Source organism: Oculina patagonica, chromosome 6 (genome assembly GCF_052425735.1).
Source record: "Oculina patagonica isolate OP01 chromosome 6, crgOcupat, whole genome shotgun sequence".
NCBI classification, from domain to species: Eukaryota; Metazoa; Cnidaria; class Anthozoa; order Scleractinia; family Oculinidae; genus Oculina; species Oculina patagonica.
This window is the reverse complement of record NC_135763.1, coordinates 14214512-14234448: the sequence shown is the minus strand read 5'-3', so window position 1 is coordinate 14234448 and position 19937 is coordinate 14214512. Positions and strand designations below refer to the sequence as shown.

The 19937-nt window shown below is 37.2% G+C and overlaps 3 protein-coding genes and 1 long non-coding RNA gene across 4 annotated transcripts in view; 2 read left to right on the top strand and 2 right to left on the bottom strand.

Annotated features, from left to right (window-relative positions):
• The window catches only part of LOC144657399 (uncharacterized), a 65519-nt gene extending 56872 nt beyond the window's left edge, over positions 1–8647 (bottom strand). Inside the window, exons 1-3 of the long non-coding RNA XR_013571517.1 lie at positions 8523–8647; positions 8173–8358; positions 7755–7913 (exon numbers count right to left, since the gene is read on the bottom strand). This is a non-coding gene — a long non-coding RNA (uncharacterized LOC144657399). The remainder of the gene's footprint in view (positions 1–7754; positions 7914–8172; positions 8359–8522) is intronic.
• Positions 1–19937, top strand: part of LOC144657375 (putative G-protein coupled receptor 45) — a 287434-nt gene that overhangs the window by 184475 nt on the left and 83022 nt on the right. The window lies entirely within an intron of this gene.
• LOC144657871 (uncharacterized) lies at positions 12293–13591 on the bottom strand. Its single transcript, XM_078518230.1, has one exon. The coding sequence runs from the start codon at positions 13589–13591 to the stop codon at positions 12293–12295; it is 1299 nt and encodes a 432-aa protein (XP_078374356.1).
• The window catches only part of LOC144657356 (steroid 17-alpha-hydroxylase/17,20 lyase-like), an 11669-nt gene continuing 9123 nt past the window's right edge, over positions 17392–19937 (top strand). Inside the window, exon 1 of the mRNA XM_078517700.1 lies at positions 17392–17608. Coding sequence (XP_078373826.1) covers positions 17400–17608 — 209 coding nt within the window. The 5' untranslated portion in view covers positions 17392–17399. The remainder of the gene's footprint in view (positions 17609–19937) is intronic.

Below are 19937 nucleotides of genomic sequence, written 5' to 3'. Positions count from 1 at the left end.
GAAAAACATTGCATTAAAGACAATACACTTTTCTTACAATTAAGTGAAAAGGAACAATCAAATAGATTAGTTAACATTTGTACTGATCTCGGTATTATATCAAATATGATCCTTCATAAAAACATGTTCAAAAATCTGATAAAAATACAAAAATATTATATTGAAAATGTAATATAAGACATTCATTTTAAACGCACTAAGATGCAAGATTTTTAAAAAAGAGTATAAGAGATTTTGAAATAAATTTCAAAAACATCATAAAACTCGGCTTCGCTTGGTTTTCCAGATTGATATTTCAGTTATGATATCAAGGCTTGTTTAAACGCACTGTATCCAAAATTTTGAAAAAGAGTATAAGAGATTTTGATATTTGGTTCCATTTTTAATTTCCATTTTTGATTCCATTTTTGATTCTATTTTTTGAATCCATTTTTCAAATCCATTTTTGGATCCAGTTTTGGATCCAGTTTTAAATCCAGCACTGGTTAGTAGTATAGTAGTTGGGGAGTAAGAGATCCAAAAATTTTTGGTCTCGTACCCCCAACTACTATACTACTTGTTTTCATTCGTGATATAAATATCTTTTTGAATGAAGTTTAATGTACCCCGTAAACGTATTTATAAAGAGAAGAAGGCGTTTTCAAGCTTAGAAGTTCCTAGGAAGAGATCTGCCAGCAACTATGTTAAAATAGAGATCAGTTTTCAAATAGGTGTTACAGAGTTCAACATTTTAAGTTGAAATGCATCGCTTTTTTTCGGAAATCCATTTATCGAAAAAAAAAAATTTGTTTTCATGTTGATTTATTTGTAAATGAATTTCAATTATAGGTCTCGTGGATTGGAACAACAACAAAAACAAAACTCACTGGGAATTCTTAAGTTACATTCGATGGGGAATTTCCGTTAAAAATGGAAGAACCTTTTAGAGCTAACCAAAATTTCAAGATGCCATCGAACAAGGAATTGAACTAAAGAGGAACTACAAAAGTCTACACTCGCATTTTAAAATCTTAGTGGCCCCACTTATATGTACTTGAATGGAAGCCATTCGTGCATAAGTTACCTGTGGGTCAGTTTTTTCTTTTTACACAAAGTGGAATGCCATTTGTTTCAAATAAGCTGTAGATTGTTAAAGCATGCTGCACTGAAAACCCAAGCCAAAATTTCAATGTAAAGGGTATGTTAAACAGTTGAGGAGCATACAAGGGATTTTCTCAATGACAAGATTATGTTTCCCCGATTGAGTGCTCTGCCCTGACCAATCGAAGTGTTGAAAGTAAAGCTTTTTTCACTATGTCGACCTATACAAATCGACCTATGTTTTTGGACAAATGTTGTCCATGGCAATAAATGCAAAGATATACTCTGGACACTGTTCTTAATAAGAATGAATTGCAACTCAAACAGTTCTCCAGGGACAACACAATCCACTAATTGTTAGCACAAAGGAGTCATCTTTAATACTGACACCTTTTTCTTTCTTTTTGAGTTAGTTACACAACATGGGAAAAGAAGATGCAGAAATTACAAGAGGGATAGAGAGTGTATGAAACGATTATACCCCAGGGGAGATACCTTCTCAAAAACGTCCTTGTTGCTCAAAGCAGATTCCTGAATCATGTTTGCTGAAATGCTTTACCAAACAACAATAGAGCTACCTTGTCCACATTGTCATCAGCATTTATATCCCCTTAACCACGGAGAGGCCGCACCCACACCAATTAAAGAGAGTTCTATTATTTTCCAGTTTGAATTTCAAAAGTTTGCACCAAGATCACTTGTGAGAAAAGCTCACAAGAAATGGAATTTACTCCCGTTCCTAGTATCCCTGTCTCACTGGGCAAAATTAAGAAGGAGTCATGTGATGTATTGATAGGTTGACTAAATTCTAGACCCTTGAAACGGATTGCATTTTTTCAATTTTATCTCAGTTTGTGTGAAAGTAACATTTATGATGCTCAAGAGATATTCTTGTTTGTGTAAGTTTGACAATAAAGGACTGATTCAGGGCAAATTTGAGGTAATGATGAATGGAAAAAGCTTTTTTCAGATAGTAAATGAGTTTTCAAGATCAATAAATATATAAAATTTGAGATGAATCGAAAGGCAAGGCGATACAAATTATGACCTTTTCCTTCTGTCAAGGCCACTACTCAGATTGCAAAAAAATAGATTTTAAATAATTTTTAAATGTTAAATAAATGTTAACTTTTATATTTGTGTAGGTTTATAGACTGGTATATTTAAAGTTAGTATGAGTAAACAAACCAACACCCTCTACATGTAAAAGACAGTTTACTTTGCATCTTACAACAGCATTAATTTATTACATGTACACCTTTTTTTTCATTCATCATCAACAGACAATAAGTCTCCACCTTTTGCATCACATACACCTGAAGGTATAAAGGAACAAGGACCAGAACACAGCTGGTCCATGTATGTCTATGAAAGATTCAATACCTGGATCGATTTGCCAAAGAATAATGAATCAACTTCATCCAGAAGTTATACTGTCAAGGAGACATACAGGGTATGTCGTTCTGTAGAAATATGCATCAATATCTTCGCCTAATTTCATACCCACATCTTTAAGTCTCATAGAAATACCCTTACTCAAGTGTTACATGGTGATTATGGTGTCACCTAGTTTCTCAAGCAATCGGATTAATGCTGAGCCATTACATATCCACATTTATTAGAATGTCCTTTATAGTCACTCAGTTGATCTAGATTGTTTAGTTGGTTGGAGGGTCATTCATTCTTATATTGGTTGACTTCTCTGGTTTAAAAAAAGCTAACAAACAACAACTAGATTACTTTAGCAAAATACTTTCTCTTTCATTTTAGATATTTGACTGGGTAAAGTACATGTGTCTCTCTGGGCAGATATCTGATGATAAAGAGCAACAATATGCTTTGATTGACGAGGAAGTGAATGAACCAGAGAAACATGTTGATATCTTCAGTTTGCAGCTTTCTTCTGAGCCCCTTAAGATTGCCCTCAAGCTTGCTGGGCTGAGGTGTACCTCAATAGAAAGAAGTTCTCTTCGAGACAAGTCAGAAATGATTTACTGGCAAATCAGAAGTTTGGAGGATAGAGCAAGTAGAGACAGACCCAGAGTGGTGTCCTACTTTGTAAAAATTTCTGGTGGACCCTACTCAGGTGGAATTGGCCGAATAAAGTATTTTGTTGATTTGAAAGTGGCTAAAAAAGGTCAGAACTAGCATTCATCAAACTATTTAGTAGTCGTAATGTTCAGCGTGACACTGATAGTGGTCTATGTTGGGTTGACCTGAAAGCCGTTTCGAAAACAGGGTCATCTTGACAAAATATACATGCATCCAGGTCCATGGTTACAGCAGATGATGATGTTTATCAAAACGTTTTGTGGTTTATTAACTTTGACAATGTGTAAATGAAGCAGGTTTTTTGATTTTCTGTGTTGTAAAACCAAAACCAAACAAACTACAACAGTCAATGAGTGAATAGCGATTGAAAATAACACAGTGAATCGATCACAACTATAATGAAATGAGCCACCAACAGCTAGCAAGCAGAAAAAAAATCTTGTGACCCAATTGCAATTGGTTTTGGTTGTATTTTTAATTGAATGAGTATATATGTGGCACAAGATTTTAAATTCAAATACAAATTGTGTTGCTTTTGACACTGATTTGAAAATTGCTTTAGTAACAATTGAATAACAATGCTTCCTGGCTTGTTATATAGACGAGCATGCCTTATGATATATCTTAAATTAAAGTGTTCCATAAATTAAAAACAGGGCTCGACACTAACACTTTCCCGATTTTCACTGGAAAGTAAGTTTTCTTCTTGGAAAGTAAAAAAATGCGAAAATGAACCAAAATACTTACCCGAACTGGAAAGTAAATTTCAGGCTTTACTGGAAAGCAAATTGTATACTTAAAGTGCTTAAGTGAAAAAAAAAGTGTGTAAAAAAATGTAGAAAATGATACACATACCCACATAACAATGACTACTCGTCTTAAAAAAAAATATGCTATTTGACACGCTATTTTCGATTCTCGCATTTTCTGCCATATCGGATCGAGAGAACTCCCCAGAAGGTCTCGGTACTATAAAAACACATGGTATGATGCAATACTGTGCACCATTTTGGATTCCTCTTCTGACACGTATGTGATGCAAAGAAATCTACCCAGGGAAATGAGTCTATTTCGGTTAGGTTTTCCTTGACGTAGTGGTGATGATTAAGAAAAAGAAAAAGTTGACGAAGGACAAACCAGCAAAAGTACTTCTGATTCATTTCTACCGCTGTTAACAGCATGTTGTTGTTAGCGGGTTTTACAGTAATGGGGAAATAAAGTCAGACTGGAGATCATACTTGTCAGTTGAAGTATTAGACTGTCTCACAACAATTCGTATTGAATGGCCTAGTGTTGCCGAGTTTGACCCTCAACCTGGACTGCAGTTTTGTGGGCTAGTGGATGGAGGATGAGAGACGTCCAAATTTTACGACTAAAACAATGCCATAAGACACATACATGTAGTAGGATATTTTAATTTAACATGGTTAGCAACTATAAAACCGTCGTCCATTTTGGATAGTAAAATTTTGAGATGGAAAGTCAAATTTGAAGTCTACTTTCCAAAGTCGAAAGTATTGTTAAAAGTTAGTTTCGATCCCAAAAAAACAATAATGCATTTGGTGTTTAATGTATAAATGTAAAAATGTATATTGAAAATTATTTAATAAATAACTATTTTAGTAACAACTATATTGGGAACCAAAAATTTTTACTATACTGGATTTTTTGGTATCAGGAATTGATGGCAATAATTCTGAGGTTTTTTGTGTTAAATATCTGCTTCAAACATCAGCTTGGCCAGACAACACTTACTAAGTATCAATAATTTTTGCTAATTTGTCCAACATCATCCAATAATAGCTAAAAATAGGATATACGCATGTGCATTTAAGCTAAGTGTTGCTTTTAATTCTTTGTATAATCTTCAGTAATCTCAGACTATTTCATTGATCTTAGGAAGTATTTGGATAATCTCCATTTACAGTCATTGACATTCTTTGCTAAAATTAATGGGATTTTGATTTATTTGTTCTCAACCATTCCAATGAATAAAGAATTTTTCAGTCACAGCATGTTTTTATAACCTTTTGTAGTGCACCCATGAAGTCATGAAGATGTGAAGAGAGATCAAGAGTATTTTAATGCATTCTTGAGGACAAAATGTTTTGTATGCAAAACTCCAGGGCAGATTCCTTTTCAGAGACTTCCGTTAGTGCAAAACCAGAAATTTGTTTACTGATATTGTATCAGCATGACTTCACTGTTAAACCACACTGTTCACATTAACCAAAGAGAAACCACACCTGTGCCCATTCTTGAGAAGGGCATCATTTTCCAGTTTCAATTTAAAGAATTTGCACCAAGATCCCCTGAAGAAAAAGCAAGTGAATTGTGGGATTGTATCCCTTTCGTTAACCCACAGGTGGGTACAATATCGGCAGGTTCATTCACTTTCAACCAATTTCAGCACCAACCAACTGGTCATAGAATCAATTATTATTTTTACTTACTACAATAAGCCAGGAAAAAGTACAAGATAAGACTATTTATAAGTTTTCAGCAAATGTTTGGAACAGCATGGAGATATCTTTAACAGACTTGCATCTATTTGTGCCTTTAAATGGTCCATAGTTTGTTAAGTTATTTAATTTTTTCTTTGATGTATCACTAGCCCTTTTTACAGAAAGTGATTTTACTTGATGTGTTTCAGTGTTTTCTGTTGCAAATTACATTTGTTCACAAATTTCAACAATTATTGTTTTGAAGACCCTTTTGTAAATTACATTTTGTGACATTGGTCTATCCTGAATGAGAAAACTAAATAAAAGTGCTTACATGGTGAGTTTCAACAAATGTACATGATGTTTACTGTGTGGGATCCCACGCTGATGTGATCAATGCCTTCTGCCATTTTTAATTAGATATTTTGGTTGCTAATAGCTCCCACTAATTTTGTGGGAAAATAAATTGACCAAGTGGAAAAGGACCAATCATACATGTACATGTAACTCAAATTGATCTGCTAGCTACAACAAGGAATATATCTCAGTTCTACCAAAGCAAGTACAACTGAAAAGTAGGACAACACTGAATTTCTACTGCAGCTAAAAACATGAAACCAAACTGGGCAAAGGCAAAGAAGAAAATCACAGAATCTTTTTGGCTGTAAATGACAAAAAGGCATACATCTGCATAAGATGCAAATCCAAAACACCTGATGCTCCTGATACAGCTACTGTCAAGTGTCCCAGCTGTGAATACATGTAGTACGTACAGCCAAACACCATGATAAAAGATAAAAAAGGTGAAAACATGGAAGGATTTTTTGACTCCTCCACAGTGAAATTAACAATCTATTTGATGACACCAAACAGATTGTACATCTTCATGCCGATTTAAGTGTGTCATTCAGAAATGGGTCAGGCTGCTGGCATTTTTACCCTGAGGTCTTGGTTTATTCCTTTAGGGAATACCTTCGGTGTTTACGAACATTACGCTGAAGAGTGTTTGGTATCATTCGTTTTGTCAGACTTAAAAAAAAGGTGTGATATTTACGGGAAAGACATTTAACCGATTTCAATGGAGAAGGACAATGAGTGACTACTATACGAACATGACAGTTGAATAAGTATCCTTTTGTTTACTGTTTTGAGAATTTTAACATTTCACCCAGTAATGCGAACATTGAATTGTATTTACAAAATCAGAGCATTTAGAAACCATTTAAATGAGATGTTAAACTATTTCTTACGACCACTGTAGCCGAGATTCATTATTTCAGTAAAAAGTGGCAGCAGAGTTACGCTTTGTCTGCATTGGTAACAAAAGACGCATGTTTATCCTTTAACCGCCGACCACAAAAGTAAATTACGTAAGGCTTTTTTATGGAAATTATAGCAAAACAGAGTAAAGACATTTTAAGGGATTTGGAATTGCGTTTAAGCTATGTTTAAATCCAAAGGTGAAAATCTGTATGCAACCGCGGAGTAGAGTCAACTAGAGTCTAACTTTCCAGGAGTATTTTGCTATGTATACATATGTTCTTTGCAGCAATTTCTTGTTGTGCTAAACTTCATCTCTGTTCACGTCTCAACCCTTTTACATATGTACAGCCTAAAACAAGTACCCCTTTTGGGTAGGGCCTAACCATAAAGTTCACTGTTTGGATTTGCCCCCCTCCCCCCCCCACCCCTGCCAGGTTTGTTACAATGCATCAGAATATACAAATGTAACTGAACATGCTACAACAACTGCAATTTTTTGCAATTGTTCTATTGTTGTGCATAGTCTCACAGGTTGAAAACTAAACTCATAACAGCGCTCTTGCATGCTTTTAAAGACGGCAAAAATGCATGAAAACTCTTGCATGCTTTTAAACAGTGCAAAAATGCATAAACACAACACTTGAACAAACAAAATATTTTGACTTCATTTTATAGCAAACACACATCCACAAAGGCCAATCTAAGAAACCTTGAATAAGAAATGAAAAGAGTTATATTGGAGAGCCGTGCCCACACAAACATAGGATAGCAAGCCTGCAGCACATGGTCACGCCCTTTCTTTCATTTTTGCTATTCAATCAAAACAAATCAATTTTACACTAGATAACAATTCGAATAACTGGAAATATTCCTCTTCTCGTAAATATTGAGTTTTATAACTTAACTTTGGCTTACCTTTATGACCATGAATAATCGCAATCCTCGTTCGAAGGGGGAGCAAATATGGCACACTGATCCCATTTTACGGCTACACGTACTGTATACTCTGTTTTCCAAAGCTAGAAAAAATTCCAGCACCACGCAGCAAAATCCACGTAATCCTGACTTCGATACCTGAATAGAAAACAAAATGTTAGACAAGCCTGTATTTAGACGCAGTGCAATCAAATTACTGGCGAATTTCATACGGTCGTGTTTCGTGCGAGTGGCTTAATTCATTCTTCTGCTAATGATCCAAATTATCATGTTATTCAAAGAAACGTTTAACTCAGCTGTTTGCTTTCCAGAGGTAGCAAACAACTCAGATTAAAAGCTAAGCGTTTCATTTAGGCCTTTAAAACTCAGAAAAACACTTCAGTAGAACACAACTCACCCAACAGACTTTTTTCGAAGCAGAACAACGCCTCTGATTCCAGTATGGCGCGCAAACTGTTTGTGTACATTTTCAGTCACACGAATCCCGGTGTATTCTCGGATTAAATGGATTTTTTAAAAACCAGAAGGAGCTGTAACAGTGAAAGGAAGCTTAAACAGCCTCCAATAAATCCTGATTCCATACCTGGAAAATAAACAAAACGTTAGTTTCGTCGGTGAAAGCAATCTTGTGTTTCGTGCATGCAGCAAGATGATCCAAGATCGAGACAAAGATCTCAGCAGAGATAAACGGCTGAGTTTTACAGACCTTTTCGATGTGAAAACATTATTAGGTTGGGCAAAACTCACCATCTACACCTTCCCCGGGCCAAAACAGTCTTCTTGGATATTTTGACTGCGATCTTTCAAACCGAAGGGCGCACAAATCTAACCCAGAGAAAAGCACAACACGATGAACACCCTCGCGCCTTGCGTTCGCCTTGCGTCTTTTCATCGGTATCCGGTTACAGCGCTTTGTAGCCTGGCCTATTTGGGGAAGGCCAAGGGGGATGGGGCTGTCGTTGGGGCTAAGGGTTGGGGTGGTTTTAAGGGAGAGAAATTTTCGGAGACCTACATTTTGAAGCCGGGGAGTCTCAAAAGAAACGTTTAGCCACAGCATATGGTCGGCTTGTAAAGAATTATAACTGGCGTAATAGACAAAAATAACCGGTTTGCGGTGCGGACATGTGGGGGCTTACGAACTTTTAGACTTATCATTGCCACTGAATTGTTGTTGTTTGCACTGCACCCAAATATAAAACTGATGTAACGCACGTCACGCCACGTAGAAGTAAGAGATTAAAATTTCAGCTCTGGGCAGTTAATTGAGGGGGGGGGGGGAAGGTAATCGCAACATGAGATAAATGTACTGCACCAAATGATCAGATAAAAAAAAAAAACTTGTAGCCAGTGTAAAACTCCGTGAGATGGTAACAGATTCACGCGAGTAATAGCGCAAACAAAACACTTAATGTAAGACTTCAGAGTGGATTCCAGAGATACCGGAAGATTCTTACAAGTCTTACTTCGAAGTATTTTCTGTAAGGAAACTATCTTCTTATATCATTAACTACCTGACAGACCTGTCTCGTCTAACCATTGCCTTAAGATCGCGATAAAGAGACGACCAGCTCGATTGGTGACAACTCTCGTAAAGCACAAATCCACAAAGCCACAAGCAAATCTCCTACAAGATAACATAGTGGGAGCAAGACCCCACAATGGAAGAATTTCCTGAGCCTTTCACCTTATATTCCCCTGTTTTTCGGTTTCTCAGCCTAGGCCAAAAGGCAGAGCGTGAATCAAATGATATCTCATATAGATTCCATGTGAACCGATTTGAATGTCGCGGCCGGTACAACAGAATGTACTGAAGGTACCTTGACATTTTAAATCTCGCAACTACCTTTTCGCGATAAGTACAAGAAATAACTAGCAAGTGAAAATTTGGGAGCCTTCTGGATAGGGCGTGTTAACCAGTGTTACATGCAACTCTTCGAAAAGCTGGCTATGTTAAAAGTTACGCCCCTGATAGAGCAGTTTTCAATTGAGTGTCGTAAAACCAAAACCAAAGTAATTACTCTAGCCAATCACAAAGGACACAGACAATCGAGTGAACCAATCAAAACTCGAAGCAATTACATGTAGTTGGCACGAAGCGCGGGAAAACGTGCGCCAGCGAGTCACAATTGGTTTTGGTTTTACTCCTGATTGGCCGAGAAAGTGGCGCGAAATTTTTAAACCAATCACTAAGCGTAGTGAACGCAAAACCAAAGCAAACGCAAATTACTTTCGACACTCAAGTGAAAGCCGCTCTAGTATTTCGTGTGCCATTAGGACTAGGACGCTACACTCAAGCAGTGAATCTCAATTGAACACAAATTATGTACAAGGATCGACCGCGGTCAAACGACAGAATTATGCAAAAAAAAAAAAAAAAAAAAAAAAAAAAAACAAGAAAAGTCCTTCAAAGATAAGGTTTAAATTTTCACAGTACAAAGATTGGTACATAACCTGTCTCCTCAGGGTCTACTAAGTTTTTTTGAGCTTTACTAAAAAAGTTATACGTGTTTCAAAATAGCGGCATGCGCACTTGTCGGCGCCATTTTGTCAAAGCACTTTGGTTCGGATGCGTAACATTGAAAAAGTAAAAACACTCGTTTACCTGAGGAAATGGAAAATGTTTACACTCGGCAACTATTTTATCTATCCTTGCACATACTAACACTTCAAAATGAACGAAATTTTCCAAAATAGGAAGAAAAGCTGCCTTAGATGTTTGACCGCGGTCTGCCGAGAATAAGACGAAAATCCAGCGAACCGCACGAGTTTCACCACCTCTCCAAAGCTCACTTCAAGAGTAAAGACGCAGACAATTTATTATAATATGTTTTATCTTACAATTTATGATATTATCTTACCCTTTTCAACTTCGGAGCACATTGTATATTTCACCATAGTCTAAACTTTTACATTTTTAAGCGATGACTATGGCTTAATGCCAGGGAGCGAAATTTCATTGGACGTTTTTACGGTTACCCTAACCGAAGCACTGGGAATTAGAGACATGGATGGGAACTAACTTACAGAAATAAGAGACGTGAACAGAGATTAAGTTTAAATATTACACAACAAAAAATCGCCGCGAAGAACACAAAGCAAGATTTTCCAGGGATGTTAGAAAGGACTAATACACAAATGTAAACGAAAGAGACACCGACGCGCCGAGTGACCTTGGTCACTGGAGAAGTATCGTGCATCGTTCGTATACCAGATGTCACGCTATAGGCTAAGAAAACGCAAAGTTTGTTGAAAAATCATTCAATACAAAAGTTGTCATCTACTTTTATTATCATACATTAATTTTTTGACAAATTTCCTGTTAATTATTATTCTGTCCGCGGTATTTTGTCGAAGTCTCTGTAATCGTGCAGTTCGTTGTTGTTCAGTTTCTGTTTCTATTGTGCCTGCTGTATTTTGTCGAAGTCTCTGTAATCGTGCAGTTCGTTGTTGTTCAGTTTCTGTTTCTGTTCTGTCTGCTGTATTTTGTCGAAGTCTCTGTAATCGTGCAGTTCGTTGTTGTTCAGTTTCTGTTTCTATTCTGTCTGCTGTATTTTGTCCGTTACTAGGCAACATTAACCCAGAGCTTCGCGAGGCCCTGCGAGTCACGTATTACTAGTTATTTAAGACCTCCTTGGGAAACGTCATCACTTTTGCATGCATTGCGTGCCGTTTATTTAACAGTTCATAGCCGGTGTTGTTTATATCATAGTTTTTTGCATAGAAGAGCTAATATTGCTTTTAGAATGCAAATAAACCATTATTATTAAACAATTATTATTATTAAGCGCGGGAAAACATGTGTGTTCAAGTCAAGAACGCGAGTAGGTTTGATGTTACTTCCAATTAAAGGAGAAAATGGCTCGAGTTTTTTAAATCAACAAAAGCAAATGCAAATTCCTTTCAATATATTAATATTTAGGTGAGCACAGTTCCAAATTGACAAATATGGAAAAGGCGAAATTTAAACGATATTCACTGACGGCTACACCTCCTCACCAAAGCCGAAAGCCAAAAAAAAAAGAAATTACTAAACAGTTTGATCATTGGCTTTTATTCATCGAATGGAATTGACTTACAATAAATCTAAAAAAAGTTCCTTTGGCATATGTCCAACTTGTTTTAAAGTTAATAAACTGCTGCCTGTTGAGTATTCGCAACCTCAATTTTCATAGAGCTGGAGAGACGTTTGTGACTTTGTCTAAATGATAGCAGCTGAGACGGACCTGTTTTAAACGCATTTCAAAGTAGTCAGTTGTTGAAAAGGATGTGTCGCGGGCTTTGAGCCACATCCACTGCATATTAATTTACTAGTGTAGCAGCTCACGCTCACGTATACTTGTAGTTCCATTGGTCCTCTAGTGTAGCAGTTGCTACTGTTTTGGGGGAAAATGTCATTGTTCCTGTTGTTTTTTCTATTGTTTTCTCAAAGCCAGTTGGCGTATCATTCATGTGAGATCTCGTGAAGAGCTGCTACGGACACAGTTGTTTGCCTTCCACTCAATTTAGGAGTGGTTTTCTCACACTGCAGCTTCTGATTGTTGCCCAGAATGTTTTTTGCGTCGGCTCCGTCGCACACTGCACTTCTTCCGCCACGTTCGATGTCTTTTCTCTTTTAATAACACAATTGTTTTTCCTTGAGGTGATGTTACTGATATCGTTGGTAGAAGGAGCTCCGTTTTTGTACACGGTACATCATTTTCAATGTGGTTCATTTCTCTTACCGCTACCCTAGCAAACTTAGGGTTTCCCTGTCTTGAATCTAGAGAATTCGCTCTCTCGTTTAACACTTCGTTCACATCTGGAAGTGCCCTGGGCTGTTTATCGATGCCACCGACTTCCGCATCAGGGTTTTCTTCTTCATTGCTTTTGGTAACTCTTCGATCGAAAGATTTCACGATGATTTTCCTCCTGCTGGAGTCAGTGCCCCGAAGTATGTCAAAGAATACCCTAAGAAATTTCCCATCAAGTCTTGTAAAGATAAATGCATTCACAGCGTATTTTAGATAGGTTAGTGAGCGACATATAGCCATGGCATTTCGTAAATGTATGTCGGTTGTGTCAGCCTTGTCATAGATAATCGAAGTGATGGTAAAAGGCACATACGAAAAACAGACAACCATGATGACTTGTATCACCGTCCAGGAAATCTTCCTTTCTTTTACATGCCATTGGCTTATTTGCTCTTCAGAAAAATTGGCAGCAACATGTTCGGTATGGTTCTTAATCAACTTTTTAATTCTTAGATAAAAATAAACGTTGGATGAGACGGCAATTACGAAGGCTAAAAATAAAACCGCACGAATGACCGTTAATAATCTTGGCTCCGTTTTCCGTGGAAGAAGTGGATTTGGATTTTCGCTTTTGAAGACATACAACAAGGATATTGCAACACCACACGTTACCGCGAGAGCTAACACCACCATTATTCGCTTTGTCGTGAGCAACACCTGCCTATTCGAGGTTTTTCTTAAGGCGTCATTCCTATCAAAGCTGAGCAAAAAGAAGCAAGTAATGTAGCCCAGGAAGAGGAGTGGACCAAGAGCCACTTGAGCTAAAGACAAGTGGTACAGTTGCAATTGACGATCAGGAGGACTTGCAACCATGGTGCTAAAGGCTAGTGGGATGTCCACTGTGCTACCAAGTAGATCGACCACAGCAAGACTCGTTAGAATCAAACTGGTAGTTTTTCTGGTGAAGATGTTTTTTACTTTCAAAACTGTGACGACAGTGGTGTTACCAATAATACCGATGACTGCCAATAAGATAATAAAGATCCCCAGGAAAATTCTGACGGAAGTGGATATCCCCTTCACCATGTGGCCATTTTCTTCTTGAGTGGAAGATGAATTTCTCATCTCCATCTCTTAACTGCTCGGTATAATCAGGAGCCTTGATGCCTGGCTATATCGTCCAAATGAGTCTAAAGAGATTTTTGAAAACAAACATGAAAAATAAAAATGGTAAGTGACATATGGACGTGTACCGAGATTGTAGATTGGTTGAAGAAGTTTTGATTTTAACCCTTAGTACTGAGCCAATTTCGACTTTTAGATGATTTCATCGAAATAAATTGTTTTCCGTGTCTTGTTCCAAGAATTAAAAAAAGAACTTCTCAGTTCATCATTCGTGTTGAGGAGATATGATTCGACAAACGGAACTAGTAATGATACTGCTATATATCAACCATCCTGAAAATTCGTTTACTTAATGATTTCTTCAATGATTTCTTTTTTAACCCATTTATTAAGATACCTGATCTAAAACGTTTGGTAACTATACATGTATGAACTTTTCTCCAAAAAATTGCAGTGACTGATTCTGATGCGCGATCATATTGCTGTGATCCAATCTAAAGGATCAGTGTCGGGGGCATGGATCACAGCAATATGATGCGCGATCATATTGCTGTGATCCATGCCCCCGACACTGATCCTTTAGATTGGATCGATATTGGTAGCTGATCATATCTTCAATGCCCTGTTGCGGTTCTGGTAATTCGTGGGAACAAGGAACAAGGAACAAGGAGAGTAGTAAACTTTTTGAGCTACAGTAGAATGTCTTTGCGAGGAGGAGGAAGACTGAATAAGCCCTTGCGGGATTTAACAAAGTAGTCGCCCAGTTATGACCAACCGAAGTAACGTATAAAACGAAAACTGAATAAAATGGATTTTTGAACAGAAGTTTAACCGACAACATATGAACAAAATAACTGAAGACATATTATTGAAAGAAAAAAGTATAAAGCAGAGCTCACCATGCCACCATTGGTCTTAGTTTTTAAGTAACCACCTTTTCAATGTTAATTCCACTTTCTGTTAGTTTCAATTCCTGTCAATTTCGCTTCATTTATTTGCTGTCGGTGAAATTTTGAAATGTTTATCTTCTAAAAAGAACAATTTGCAGAACTTCTCGATTCAATCTAGTTGAAAGGAGAGCTTTGTACTATGACGTCACGGAAAACCGGAAAATAATTTGTCCTTCCTGACCTAGCTGATTACATGGGTGGTCTTTATTATATCATATGTTATTGTCATAATGTTTGCTCGATAAAAATTATTTTAAAAAGGCTAAAAAGGATAAAAGGTATTAAAGTTCTAAAATCAAAACGTTTTCGACGCTAGGTTATCAGCAGTGATATCAAAATGTATATGTATATAATGTTATTCTTGGATTCTTAATTGTAGCTATATAATATATATATATATATAATCATGATCGTATTAATGTGGCTGTTCATGATCATTGAATCCCGAATCTCGTCGAAAATAATTTGCTACGCGTCACTATTCTTCTCTCGGTTTTTGAAAATGTGATCAAACACAGTCTCACGTGTTAGATAATTTATGTTACTTCTAATCGAAGGAAACAATAATAGGAAACTAAGGTAGAAAATTGCCGAAAAAGCAATAATAAAATGAAACGAAATGAGGATGATTAGGATTCGAAAGGATTGAAATGGTTTGTGACTAACAAAAATGAAAAATGAAGCCTTTAATTTTTGAAGACGCGCCATTTTTGAAGATGGTAGAAACAAACTCACTTTAATTGAGAGCAATGAGGGCGCACTTTCCAAAGGCAAATGATAAATTAAACTGATTTCAATGCCGCTCACCCACATCCTGAACTAGTTGTGCGCGGGAGTGCACCTGCGAGAAAACGATTTCCTTAAGTTATGCAGATTGACAGGTTTTTCCCCTAAGGCTTAACAAATTATGCTGAATTGCAGTTTTAATTGCCATTTTTTGCGACGTTTCTACATTTAGTCTACTTTATTCAGCTAGTTTAAAACAGCGCTGGGTAAATATCAACAATTGAAAGTCTGACGCTTTTCGTGAATTGATTTTAAATGTTTATAATTGACCCTTTTATATACCGCAAATGGCGGCAAATATTTTTTTTCTGTCTCAGAAAAATGTAGAAAATAAACAACTAAACTCTCTTTTGCAACGAATTATTAAACTAGTTGCAATTCAGATCGAAGCCTTTACATTACCAAGCGAAAGAAAGGCAAGTAAATAATTTCTTGCCTCATGAAGCGTGCAGGGTTTCGATATTCAAGTTATAACAGGCGTTTATTCTCGCCTGTCAGAATATTTCCCACAACACGAGCACGAGTAAATCGATTTCCTATCATCGAGATGATATCGAATTTCGCTGAACTTAAATGCGAATAACTCAAATGCAACTGATAAGAAATAATTACTATTTTTCCCTAGGTTTGTTTTTAAATTCATCGGGAAATGCAAAATCTAATGATGCAGAAAAGAGGTAAAACAATATTTATCTTACCTTTCCTAAACTCCGAATCAGTTCTTGAACGTTTCTTTCTAAGAGCGGAGAGTACAGTGCTATTAACGTTCACCTGCCTTTACAAGCACCACTTGTCTGTACATTGTTTTAACTACCAATAAAAGGTTTTAAATATGGGGTTTCTTCCGCTTGCCTCATTGCTTATATCTGAATGTACCTTCTCTAGAATTAGCCTTTGTTTGATCAAAATTACGGAAATTTCATTCTTTTTTTTTTCCGTTTTTTTTTAAGCGTTGTCCAAGTTCATGCTACACTCACTAAAATAGCGTTATTAACAGTTGCTATCCTTATAAACGACGAGGAACTAATCTGAAAACCAAGAAAGAAGAGAAGAAATACCGGATATTTACCTTTACTCCTGCTTTAGCAAATTTAAATAACAACTGAACCAAACGCAGTCTAATAATTTAAAATCTTTCTCTAAAATTAAAGCAGCGATCACCTGGATTTTCTCAGAAAATTGTGATGAATTCAACTGAAATATGTAATGTGTTTTCAGTGACAACGAATCAGGAGAAATTGGCCATACACCAGCGACATTTACCCTGAGATAGAGCGATTTTAAATTGAGCGTCGTAAAACCAAAAAACCAAAGTAATCATTCTGGCCAATCACAAGGTTAAGACAAACCAGTGAACCAATCAAAACTCGACGCTTATGCATATTGCCGGTTCGAAACGCGAGAAAACGTGTGCTAGCGAGTCACGATTGGTTTTGGTTTCACTTCTGATTAAAAGTGGCGCGAAACTTTTAATAGGAAAAATAGGAATACAGTAAAGAAAAATCTACAAACCCCTAATATAAAAGAACCTGTTGAAAAATTAAAATAGGAGCTTATTTGGAAAATCGGAACGAAAAGGAAAAACAATATTGTAATGAGGCAGTAAAGAATCTCTTATAATTTCGGTATATTAATTTTCCACCGAACTAAAACAGAGGACTAAAATAGACCGGCTTGATTATTTGCTTAGAGTGGCTCAAATTTATCACACATATACATGTTGCTTATACAAGGGAAGGGCACTCCCGTATAGACTACCTTGTTGGACCAACAGCAAGCACCTTTTTCTCCTATGGAAATAAGAACCTACATGAGAATCCTTTTAGGCTAACTACAAGCTGAAAATCTTGCTCCTTACAGACGGATTTCTGCTGTACCTCTGATCGCTTTGTGCTACTGAAGTGGCCCACTAAGGTAGCGTTACCATTCCCAATTCCTTTCTTCTGCGTCTCTTTTTGTAAGTTTGCGTGACCCTTTGTTATAGCTCAGTAGTGGGTGACCCATTAGTGACTCATTAGTGACATTCGCAAAACATGGCGTCGGTATTTACCACGATTTACGATTCTCTTAGCTTTGGAAATGTTCTGTTGCTGTTGCTTCTGCTGCTGATGTTACATTACCTGATGGTGCTCTACGAGTTCAGGAACATGCCGCCGGGTCCACGCTTAACGACGCTCCCTGTCTTAGGGAATGCATTTTCCCTCGACTTCAAAGCGGATAAACTTACTGGTGCTTTCCAAAGGTCAGTAAAATTAATACAGTACGATCTTCGCCGAGATTCAGATCGATCAACGAGCTTTTTTTTTCATTTCCTTTCGTTGTTAAGTTTTGAAATTAAAATCTAGGACCAGGTTGTTTTATAGGTAACTCGTTCACTAGCTATACTTCGATATCTTGTTTAAATAATATTAATAGTTCTAGCTGTTGAATTGTACTTTACTGGAATCTTACAAGAACACAGAAGTTTACAAGCAAAAAGTTTCATGCAGTTTGAATGGATTATCCGCTTAATTCGTGAATCGAAAGTGATTTTGTACATCAAAAATTGAATTAAAATATCGTGACACAGCTGGGCATATCAGCCATATCACGGGGATACACATATTACTGCGACAGCGGGTTGATTGTATCACGCTTAGTGAAGAAGTTATGTCACACAATGTACACATGAAAGCCTAAAAGTAGTCTTTATTTGTCTTAGAGTCTATAAGAGCGAAACGTGACAAATTGGCAATCGGAGCCCCGCCACGCTGCTCATGCAGGCAGCAGATTCGCCGTCCGCATATCGCGCGCTTGACTTTTAAGAAAGGTATCTTTGATTCACGTCAAATTTGGTAATAACTCACAGTCAGGCAAGCACGGCGGAGCCGGGGGCTGGGGGGCTTTAGCCCCCCCAGAATTTCCGAAAAAAGAAAGACTTACTAAGAGAAACGTCTTTTAACCCCCCTCCCCCCACTTCAAGTCACTAGTCAGCCCCCCCCCCCCCCCACACACACACTTGGAAAATTGCTCCGCCGTCCCTGTCAGGGTATAGTCGTTTTGACATTTTCAAAATGGTTAAGGTAACAGTATACCCCAAAATTGACCATTTCAAAGAAAAATATATTTTGGTATTTTCGGATAGATCTCATTTAGACCTTTCATTCAAAAAAAATTTTATGGAAAAAGATTCACTCTACACAGAGTTATGAAGAAAAAACATTTCTTGCCATTAATTATAATTTATATTTTGATATTGATAGCTGTCAACAGGTTGTCTAAAGGAGCGCGGCGATGCTACCGTTGCGTGACTATCAGAGTTCTTGGTTTTCGACGAGTTGCTTTAGGTGTTTTGCCCTGGCAAAATGCACAGTTTTCCAGACGTCAGTAAAGAAACATTTTCCCATTCCTATCTCAAGTTCGAAGAATGTTGCAAAAACGGGAAAGGACAAAAGATTTGGCAGATGCGCTAGTAGATAGCGACAACGGGTTTTTCGCCGCTTGAATGGCTAACAGCACGACCTGGAATCACGACCCGCAGTTCCTCGGCTTACTTTGACGACTTTGACTACTTTAGGATTCTTGTGATTCCACGTTATCGTTGTTTTAGATTTAAAACTGTTGCACTGAGACGAAAATTGTTAGAACGCAAGCGGTAGAATGTGAGTGTGAAATCATGCAACAGTCTGTTCCCGGCCAGAAGCAACATTTGACACCGCTTTGAACAAGTTATATTGTTAAAGTAAAATGAACCTTCATTCTATCGCTCAAGGCCTGGTCATTTTCACACGTCTTGTGTAATTAATCTCATTACACCGGAAGAACGGCCCAAAATACATTTTCGTTCGTATCTCGAAAACAGAGTTTCGTAGAGAGAGGCGCACATTTTAAGTTCGTTTTCAATGGAGTTTCAACAATTTTCGTTGAAATTTGGCAAGAATGTTGCCCGATAATCGAGCAACAAAACTGTGTCGGCGAATTTTTATTTTTTTCTTCTTTCAAAAGTTATGGCTGTTTTAACGCAGAGAATAGTTGTTTCTTACACTCTTGAAGTTTAACTGCGTGTCAAAAACAAACCAGACAAGTAATCAATTTTCCCCGACACAGTTTTTTATAGAAAGGTGTGAAGAACACATAGCGATGTTGATCGCTTCTTTCCGTTCAAAATTGTCCGGAAACGAACCCGATTTATGAGCCTCGGTACTTTTGGAAAAAACACGCTCTTTTTGGACAACATTAATATTTGAACTTAAAATAAATGTATCTTCGCAATCTACAATTCCTAAGCTTTCAGAAAATATATACTTTGCTGGGGTTTGCTTTAATTAACAGACGGTAAGGCAGCTCCAACGCACACTGGTCATTTGGGGTATACTGATACCTTAATTAAGAATTCATTTGTGGACTATCAGCTGTCATTTTGTTATCTGACTTATTTGATGAATCGATCTTTGTTTCAAAAGTGACATCAAAGCAGTAGTTTACCTTTGACATCCATGTCAACCTCGGCCATCCATCTTGACTCACGTGTCATGGGCTCCTGGTACGGCAAAGTCTAAGTCCTCGGTGCCAAGTTAGATTTTTAATCGAAA